Consider the following 10718-nt stretch of genomic DNA (forward strand, 5'->3'; position numbering starts at 1 on the left):
AAAATAATGACTTTATTCAACAATTCGTCTCCTCTGTGTCTCTCCGCATCACCGTAGCGCTATTTTGGAGAATAACCACTGAACGCAAGCAGCGTACGCTATTCTGTGTCAGCCGCGACACAAGGATACGTTTTCTTGTATACGTTGTTATTATTATTACGTATAATACGTTATTTTTACACAGAATAGCATACGTTGCTTGCGTTCAGTGGTTATTCTCCAAAATGGCGCTACGGTGATGTGGAGAGACACAGAGGAGACGAATTATTGAATAAGGTCGTTATTTTTGTTTTCTTCGCGTACAAAAAGTATTCTCGTCGCTTCATAACGTTACGGTTGAACCTTTTCTTAAAGGGTTAGTTGACCCACAAATTACAATTCTGTCATTAATTACTCACCCTCGTGTTGTTCGACACCCGTAAGACCTTCGTTCATCTTCGGAACACAATTTAAGATATTTTTGATCAAATCTGGGGGCTCTCTGACCCTCCCATAGACAGCAAGGTAACAACCACTTTCAAGGTCCAGAAAAGTACCAAGATGATCGACAAAGTATCCGTGTGACATCAGTGGTTCAAATGTAAAGTTACGAAGCTACGAGAGAACAACACGAGGGTGAGTAATTAATGACAGAATTTTCATTTTTGCTTGAACTTAACCCTTTAATGATGTGTCTGGGCTCCCAAGTGTTACCCCTAGTGTCGGAACTTCGACACAACATCGAAGTGACCGAATGAAAGGGAATGAGGGGTACAATAGGTAACCGAGACGTTAACACCAAGGGGGAAACAATATTAGCTAATCAAAATTCTTAATTCTGAGCCCAAACAAATGAATCACTATGTCACTTTGTTTATATTGTTAATATTTACATGTTAAGCATGTGGGGCAAAATTAAACTTTCTATAGGATTATTGATACTATTAAACTACTATTTGTAATACTGAATATTTGTATCTTGGGGTGAATATGTGCTTGTCCTAGTAATGACTGATTTCACCAGTAATATACTGATTTCAATAAGTACATTGTTTTATTTTATATACACTTTTTAAAACACTTCTGGTTAATGTAATCACTGATAATACTATGATTGGATGAATGGAAAAAATGCTAAAACATTATTACAACAATCGGCAATGATATATAAAAAAACTAAATATGATTTAAGACATATAAAATATGTAAATCAGTAAAAACTGATTACATATAGTACAGTGACAGTGTACAAGCTATTATGTGTTACACAATTCTGTATTTTCAGCAAAACAGAACTATGAATTTTTCTTTTCTGGTTTCATGATTGCCTTGTGCATGGGGGTCCAGGACCAAATATTCAGTAATTCTACACAAAAAAATATAATTGTACCTTTACTGTCATTAACACTTACATAATCAAATCATACATTTTGGTGGGTTTTCACTGTAAAAAAAATGCTGCAAATATAGCTGCAATTTTTACGAAAAGCTGCAGCAATTTTAGTAATTGTGGGCTGCAAAAATAAAAAAAAGGACTGTTTAAACCATGTGATATAGTATTATTAAAGCATATATAACATTAATAAAGGAAGTTTAATATAAATATCACATGCATTAATTGCATTATATACACAGACTAAACACGTCTAAACTCCCCTCTTTCTCTTAATATCTCTTTAGAGGTTGGTTGCCATGAACATGCCACTAAATAGTGACGGTACGGTCATGTTCAATGCCACCCTGTTCGCTGTGGTCAGAACTGCTCTGAAAATCAAGACTGAAGGTAAAGATTTTGCGACAGAGACTCAGTCTGTGCTGGTGTGAATGTGTCATTAATTGTGTCATTGACTGTGTCTCTCAGGGAATCTGGATCAAGCCAATGAGGAGTTACGAGCTGTCATCAAGAAGATCTGGAAGAGAACTAGCATGAAACTCCTGGACCAAGTAGTGCCACCTGCTGGAGGTCATACACACACACACACACACACACACACACACACACTATATTCCATGTTTTATGGGGACTCTCCATAGGCGTAATGGTTTCTATACTGCACAAACTATATTGTCTATCCCCTTACCCTAACTCTACCCCTAAAACTATCCCCCACAAAACTTTCTGCATTTTTAGATTTTCAAAAAACTTAATTCTGTATGATTTATAAGCTTGTTTCTTCACGGGGACCAAAAAATGTCCCTCACAAGTTCCAAATTTACTGGCATTTCTACCCTTGTGGGGACATTTGGTCTCTATAATGTAGGGAATACCAGGTACACATGCACACAATGTGTCCTGTATCAAGGAACTTGTGTTTAGGAGAGGTGGTATCAGCAATGATTCTGCAAAACAGAACAATTTTTTTCAACGATTTTATAATGTACAAGTCATTCGGTTTAATGTAGTACTTTTTTGAATGTCTTGTGGTTTTGTCTTGTGGGGTGGTGAAACTGAGCCCACCTTGTTTCAACTTATCAGTTATCCCTTGAGTAATGGAAGCTGTATCATCTGGTGGTACTGAGGATGTGGGAAGTGTTTAGGGAGATGAGTGGATTTTCACAGGTGGCCAATAGGTCATAATTATGCATTCCCTCCCATTTGGGTGAGGGAGGAACAATCTGCTGTGGTTCTCGGTCTTGGTATCTCTACTAGACGCTCCCCCTTCCTGATTACAGACAGGAAGCACATGCAAACAGACAAATACAAACTGGTCCCCCAATTCTTGAGTTCCTGGCCAGGACTCAAACCAGTGAACTTCTTGACAAATATTAAAATGTACTCCTGTCTTCACTTAATTGTAATATTGATTAAAGAAGGCAAATTCTAAACTAATTATCAATTACTACTATTAGGGGTGTGCCATATCATACCGTCCACAATAATACCGGTATAAATTTTTACATGATAAAAAAAAGTGTCATAACGTGATATCAATGATATAGCGACACGATGATGTATGGCGGATATAAGTTCCCTAGCGCGCACAACAACAACACCACAAACCCAATAGGTGTGTTCGACTTGAAGCAGCGCTGCGCAGACTGATTGGTGTATGACATCAAAATATCGCGAGAGCAGTTCTAGATCATATTAGAGAGCACACTCTTACCTTCAAAAATAGGCGAGGCGCATATCTTTAGTGAAGCGGCACGGAGAGCCACTGGTGTAAACACAAGCATTGACTAGAGTGGCCGCGTCGGAGCCGCAACACGCCGCAGACATGTGCAGTGTAAATAAGGGGGTAAGACACTCTCGCGATATGTTGACGTCATACGGTCTGCTTCGGTCTGCTTCAAGTCGAAAACACAGCTGCTGCTGCCACCATATGACAATAGATTTACACTTCAAATTAGGTAGTCTGTCATCGATGACGGTAGCTCATTGGACAAGGATGGAAAATGCCCTTAATTTTGTTTGCACTAATAAATGCTGCTGCCGTTGCTGCTAAACGCTGCTAAAACGTTGTTCCATGTTTTTGTTTCTTATATTGTCATAAATATCGTTATCGCAAATATTCTTGAAATATCGTGATATAATTTTGAGGCTATATCGCCCACCCCTAACTACTATGATTTTCAGTGTATTAAATCATGGGCATATGAATGTACTGCATGACAAGAATGATTCAAACACAATACGTATAGTTTTGTTTAATGATATGAGTAAGTCATTGGCCATTTGTGTGGTCTGTGTGTTTAGATGATGACATCACTGTGGGGAAGTTCTATGCCACTTTCCTGATACAGGACTACTTCAGGAAATTCAGGAAACGCAAAGAGCAAGGTCTTGTGGGATGCCAACCCTATTTAAACACCACTACCGCCCTGCAGGTAAGCTAAAACTTTAAAAACTGATGTACTAAAGGTTTAAAACAATTGAAATTAATAAATTTCCTAAAAAAAAAAAAATCACATATAATGATGTATTATATACTTATATATATATTATATATATTATATATTATGTATATATATATATATATATATATGTATTATATATATACATTATACATAATGATGTATCAGGGTTGTCGAATCGAAACAGAAATGGTGTGTTTTTATCTGTCTCTTCTGCAGGCTGGTCTGCGCACACTGCATGATATTGGCCCTGAGATCCGTCGAGCCATATCATGTGATCTACAGGATGAAGGTCTAGTAGACGTCAACCTCCATGAGGAGGAAGAGATATACGAGGTAAAGCACTTCAGTCTTTATCAGTGCACATGTAAATATGTATTAGAGCGTTGCGCTTGTAAATGCAAATGTGTGAACCCGGTTCAAGGATTGCACCAAGGTTTTTAATTAAACTGGAAAGCAATTTTTGCAAATTCTGAATAAACTACTTTAGATTTTGATTAAATTTTATTTGATTTGATTTTAATAATATGCAAGTACTTTTAAAGTACTTTCTCTAATGCAGGGATCTCCAAGACTGCTCCTGGAGAGCTGGGCTGTGTTCCACTTTTTTTTAACTTCCCTCCCCTCGTTGACTCAGATGTTGATATGATGTTGATTATGTTGCATGAGTGCCCACTACTGGCTGAACCCTTGCTGTAGGTTGAATTGTAACATCCTAAGCCCTTGATCACTTGGAATCTGTTATAAAGTTGGTTTATTAGTTACATTTTTCTTACCTTAGTTTGATTCAGTATTCTATATGAATATAGGTATGCTTGGGCTGTTTCAAATATTAAAAAAAGCAAATATATATATATAAAAAAGTTGTTTAGGGTGGGAGTAAATTAAACTCGATCTGTGGTGACATCACAATCGTGTTGCATTGGGGTATATGAAGTAGACTCACTCACTCAGTCAAAATCAAGGGGTCAAGGGTCTGTCCATATAAACTTCCCTCATGCACTTCACGAAGTGGAACACACTTCAAAATGGCAGCGGGGATTTGCCCTGCTCCAACACACCTGCCTGCAGTTATCAAGCTACCCTGAACACCTTGGCTGTGTCTGAAATTGCCCCCTGTACTCTTAAATAGGGCACTAATTGAGGGGACAGCAATTTGTAATGGTGTCCGAATCCATAATGAATGTACAACTGATGTACACTCAACGGCTAGAGAATACCCATAATGCACTGAGAGCCATGACGAATGATTTCTGGCATCTTGTTAGAAGACCGCGCTTGCGACTGAATCATCCATTTTTCTAACTGCTGGTCCAGTCCGAGTACAGCATAATATCATACAGGTATACATTTTATTTTAATTGATTATTAAATAGTTTAATTAGGGTTTATACATGCTAGTTTCTATTACAGAATTCGAGATCCATTACTACTGGAGCTGCCAGGGATAAGGGGCGATTTGAAACACAGCACTTGATTAGCTGGTTCAGGTGTGTTCTGAACCATCTGAACCAAAATCTGAAGGATGGTAGCTCTCCAGGAGCAGGGTTGGAGACCCCTACTTTAATGTGTCTTGAGCAAATAAAATGGGTCTTGAGCAAAAAAATAAAAAAGACAATTTACTTTACGATTAGGACTGTTTATTGGACCAAAAGTAACCATAACCCTAAACAGGGCAAACTCATAAAGAGACATCAGAATATGAATTTATTGCTATTTTCCATCTTATTGGGACTCGAATAATGCAATTTCATGATTTTTTTCAAAACTTTATTTTTCATTTTAATGTTTGTATCCCCCAGGATACATCTCCCCTTTGGGGGTATAAATTCACTGAAAACAGAACACTTGTTTATCAATGCTTGTTTACAACATGGTTGTAATTCCTGAACGCTTTGCAATACAGACCTAAGCTTGGTCTCTTTTTAAAGAAGACACATAGCAGATTTTTGCTGAAGTGAAAGCATTTCAAAAAAAGAAAGTATAAAAAAGTTGAAGTTTACAGTAAAGATAATGTAGTAGACGAATTGTTTTTTTATTTTTTATAATTTTGAACTGGAAAGCAATTCAGTGTATATAATTTCAAATGAAATTAATGAAAATCTAGGGGAGCAGTTTTTGATGATTTTGTCTGTATGTGCAGAGGAATGGGGTTGTGTTTGGGAATCATGTGAGTGGAGATCAGTACGGCAGCGTCACACAGCGTCCTCTGCAACTCCCGTTTCCTCTGTGCTCCACCCAAAATTACTGTCCGTCGATGTCAGACAAATCATCCAACTCCAATATCAACAATGCCAACGTGCCAGCGGTCACTGCCTTTCCCAACGGCTGGCACAGTCGCTGCCGGCGGCTCTCTGGGACCCTGGTGTCCTCTCTGAGCTCCTACCTCAACCTCAGGAGTGATGGAGAACCTCAGCTCAGGACTCACTCCAGAAGGTGAGAGGTCACAATACCACTGAGGTTACCACAGAAAACAAAATCATAAAAACTAAGAAAAATGGCTTTCTACTTAGGTAAACTAGATAAATATGAGCCAAACCGGCCATAGCAGGGCTGGCAACTCTCACGCAACTGACACTGTTCTCACGCTCTCAAGCCACACATCCATTTTCTCACACAAATTTTCAATTTTCTCGTGGAGACGAGTCTTGCCAGGCTACCTTGAAAAAACGAACTCAGAAGGACGCGAGAACACAGAACGCATCTTTGTGAGAATTGAGATGCACTGTGTTCTTGCTGCTCAACTGACAGAGACAGCAGGTCATAAGGAGCGAGACAACAGCACGCAATGCACAATAAATAACTAGAGCCCGACTGATATATCGTTTTGCCAGTTTTATCGGCCGATATGAGCGTGTCGCAGATATATCGGTATTGGCGAATATACCGCCGATATGCCACCGATATTAATTTTTTTTTACAGAACATAAAATGCAGATAAAATGTTTGTAAATGGTGTAATTACGTTGTTTATCCAGCAGAGCGTGCTCCATTGTTTGCTACTGACGACCTGAACTGAACGCCAAATCGAGTGTTTTCGAGGCCCCCTTTCGAATGCCGGGGTCCGGGAGTTACAGACGGTTAAATTCGCAGTCAGGCACTGACCGATCTGGCGATCCCGGGGGGCTACTAATGCATGGAGGGTAGCGTTCGAGAGGGCTCCTCGAGCTGAAAGGATCCCCGAATTTGGTGGAAATCCGCCACCGCGTTCGTGAGATAGTGACACCAGCCAACACTTTCACTTCAGTAAGGAGGTCTCTTGTTCAGGCAGAAGCAAGTGTTGTCTTATTCGACCATAAGTGCCCTGCAAAGTGGACTTCACATGATATTCCGCCATGATTTCAGTTCCAAGGGAACGTACACGTTACATTCAAAGGGCTTTAAAGTGCGCAAGACGTGAATTTAAATTGTATTTATTTACAGAGGTATATTATGTCACACTTCACACTTCTCTAGTAAGTTTCGTCTGTGTGTAAAGACAGGAGAGCAAATCCGTGAATGAATGTTCCGAAGTGAAATAAACTTCAACAGAATAAAGTTGAATGGAATTGAATTGAAATAAAGTTGAATAAACTTAAACTTTACTGTTCAGTGCACTGATGTCAGACTCATTTTGGATAATAAAATGTATTGTTAAATTGTTAAATGCCCTGCCTCCATTACATATGTTTGTCACATTATTATAAGTGTTTGATCACCACATTTGAGTGATCATTGCAAAAAATGTTTATGTATATATATTCTGTTTATGTATATACTGTATTCTATATATAGTACCAGTCAAAAGTTTGGACACACGAATGGGAAAGTGTACAAACTTTTGACTGGTACTGTACTATAATATACACAAAGAATATCGGCCGATATATCGATATTGGCCTTTATTTACTCCCTAGTATCAGTATCGGCCCCCAAAAAACCCATATCGGTCGGGCTCTATAAATAACACATTGTTATGTGATCACAAACATAACGCTTTTAAAACATTTATTTTATTTTATTATAGACAATATTTTCATATTATTTTATAGCATGTATTTGTGAAAATGATTAGGCTATGTATAATGTTACATATTCTTTGCTAATGTTAAAATTCTTTTTAATATCCCAATAAAAAGTATGACAGGCTTTCTCACTTCATTAAAATTATGCAAAACAAAATGGCAAATGTTTACTTTCACAAGCCGTCACATATTTGCGAGCTTGCAGTGGTTATTTCTTCAGCGAGAATAAGAAGATTAAAGCTTACATGCTTCTGTACGTCGTCCGCCCGCAGCGTCTTCTGGGATTTCTAATGGTTCGATTCTCTCGAGTCTGCATTCGATGCATACTCAGTTTCAAGAACACAACTTGCACTTTCATGTGTCCTCTATACTTGTGTTCTCGAGGAGTGGAATTTAAATTCGACGGTTAATGATGATGACGTAGAACGAGAAAACAAGGATGCAAGATCACATAAAGAACGCATATTGAGAAACGGCCAAAGGAACCCTCAGTTAAAACTGTAATAATAGGATATTGGTGAAACAGATTTGGTAAAGACTCCAGTGCGTGTTTGTGTTTGCGCTCTGAAAAGCGTAAAAAATTTATTGTAAACGTCTGAATTTACAACGTGTTTTTGTAGCATTAAGCACTGTAGCCAATCACAGACAAGTCTGTTGTTTTCTTGAACTCCTCTGATTGACATTTCCAACCACAGCCCATTATAAGATTTCTTACAGAGGCAGTCAGGTTTAGATTTTTTATCTGTTGGTATTTGATAGAATCCATGATGCCATGCATCTGAACAAAATGTCCAGGACCTCCGGCAGAAAAACAGGCCCAGAACATAAAAGATCCAGTAGTATATTTAACCGTGGGCATGGGGTACTTTTTATCCCTGTCTGTACTAAACCCATCTGGAGGGTTTGCTGCCAAAAAAACTATTTTTTTAAGTTTCATCTGACCATAGAAGCCAGTGCCAATTGAAGTTCCAGTCGTGTCCAACAACTGAATATGCTGGAGTTTGTTTTTGGATGAGCGAGGAGAATTTTTCTTGAAACCCTCCCGAACAACATGTAGGGGCTGTTTGATATATTTTTTTTAGGCTTTCTGACCCCAAGACTCAGCTAATGTCTGCAATTCTCCAGTTGTGATCCTTGGAGAGTCTTTGGCCACTCAAACACTCCTCCTCAGCGTGCATTAGGACGATATAGACACACGTCCTCTTCCAGGCAGATTTGTAACATCTTTAGTTGATTAGAGCTTTTTAATTATTGCCCTGATGGTGGCAATGGGGATTTTCAATGCTTTATCTCTTTTCTTACAGCCACTTTTTACAGCTCAACAATCTTGTTCTGCACATCAGAACTATATTCTTTGGTTTTACTCCTTGTGATGGATGTTTAAAGGAATTTGGCCTTTGTGTTCCTCATATTTATACTCCTGTGGAACAGGAAGCCATGGCTGGGCAATTTCGTTCTTCTAGTCACCCTGGTGTGCTAAAAAATGGAAATATGAATGGAAATATACTTCAGAGATATTTTACTCATAAGAATTTCTAGGGGTGCCAATAATTGTGGCCAACAAGCATTGGAGAAAAACATTTATTTCAAAATGTGAATTTCCCCCTACGTTCAATTGTTTTACTTCAATGAAAAGTTAGAATTTTGTGAATTTTTTGAATGAAGGATCATTGAGATTTTCTCCCCACTTTCAGTTGTTTAACTTTAATGAAAGGTTAGAATTTTTTATTTTTTTTAAGTGCTGGTACTACTAGATCTTGGTGCCGCGTTTGACTGTTGATCATAACATACTTCTGGAGAGACTGGAAAACTGGGTCGGACTTTCTGGGATGGTACTCAAATGGTTCAGGTCATACTTAGAAGGGAGAGGTTATTATGTGAGTATAGGAGAGCACAAGTCTAAGTGGACATCCATGACACACAGAGTCCCACAAGGATCAATTCTTGCACCACTCTTGTTTAGCCTGTATATGCTCCCACTAAGTCAAATAATGAGAAAGAAAATGCTGCTGCCAGAATTCTGACAAGAGCCAGAATATCTGAGCATATCACACCAGTCCTCAGGTCCTTACACTGGCTTCCAGTTATATATAGGATATATAGGATTTTAAAGTACTTTTACTCGTTTATAAATCAGTCAATGGCCTAGGACCTAAATACATTGCAGATATGCTCACTGAATATAAACCTAACAGACCACTCAGATCATTAGGATCGAGTCAGTTAGAAATACCAAGGTTTCACACAAAACAAGGGCAGTCCGCTTTTAGCTATTATGCCGCCCGCAGCAGGAACCAGCTTCCAGAAGAGATCAGATGTGCTAAAACATTAGCCAAATTTAAATCTAGACTCAAAACGTCTCGGTTACGTATGGTAACCCTCGTTCCCTGAAGGAGAGAATGGAGACGTCACGTCGGATGACCAACGAATTGGGATCTCGCCTAGAGAGACCAATCCACTTCGAGCCTACTTATACTCACGCTGTGGTCAGCGGCAGCTGGATGCAATAATCGCATGCCAATGTGCATTGTCTCGTTTAGTTTACACTCGAAGTGGATTGGTCTCTCTAGGCGAGATCCGGTCAGCGGTGGTACAGGAGCTGTGGCGACGGGACGTGACGTCTCTGTTCCCTCCTTCAGGGAACGAGGGTTACCATACGTAACCGAGACATTCCCTTTCAGTCGTTCACTCTCGACGTTACGTCGGATGACCGACAAATTGCGATCCCTACCAAAAGGCCACAGATACTGCCCCTTCCAGTGTCCTGTGGGAGCCTCCTGCACCTCTACTTTTTGGCGCAGGGCAGGGCTTACCACAAGAGGACCAGCTACTGCTGCTATGGCACTACCCACTCAGTAAGACTGGATAACACTGGGAAAA

At 39.2% G+C, this 10718-nt stretch overlaps 1 protein-coding gene across 7 annotated transcripts in view; it reads left to right on the plus strand.

Moving 5' to 3' along the window:
* Positions 1-10718, plus strand: part of LOC107669025 (voltage-dependent L-type calcium channel subunit alpha-1D-like) — a 107805-nt gene that overhangs the window by 85885 nt on the left and 11202 nt on the right. For all 7 annotated transcript variants that reach the window (XM_016461118.1, XM_016461119.1, XM_016461117.1 and 4 more), the window contains 5 exons: positions 1660-1762; positions 1841-1942; positions 3677-3807; positions 4054-4170; positions 5978-6270. In XM_016461118.1, coding sequence (XP_016316604.1) covers positions 1660-1762; positions 1841-1942; positions 3677-3807; positions 4054-4170; positions 5978-6270 — 746 coding nt within the window. The remainder of the gene's footprint in view (positions 1-1659; positions 1763-1840; positions 1943-3676; positions 3808-4053; positions 4171-5977; positions 6271-10718) is intronic.

The sequence above is a fragment of the Sinocyclocheilus anshuiensis genome, unplaced genomic scaffold, assembly GCF_001515605.1.
Source record: "Sinocyclocheilus anshuiensis isolate Anshui unplaced genomic scaffold, SAMN03320099.WGS_v1.1 scaffold516, whole genome shotgun sequence".
In the NCBI taxonomy this organism is placed as follows: Eukaryota; Metazoa; Chordata; class Actinopteri; order Cypriniformes; family Cyprinidae; genus Sinocyclocheilus; species Sinocyclocheilus anshuiensis.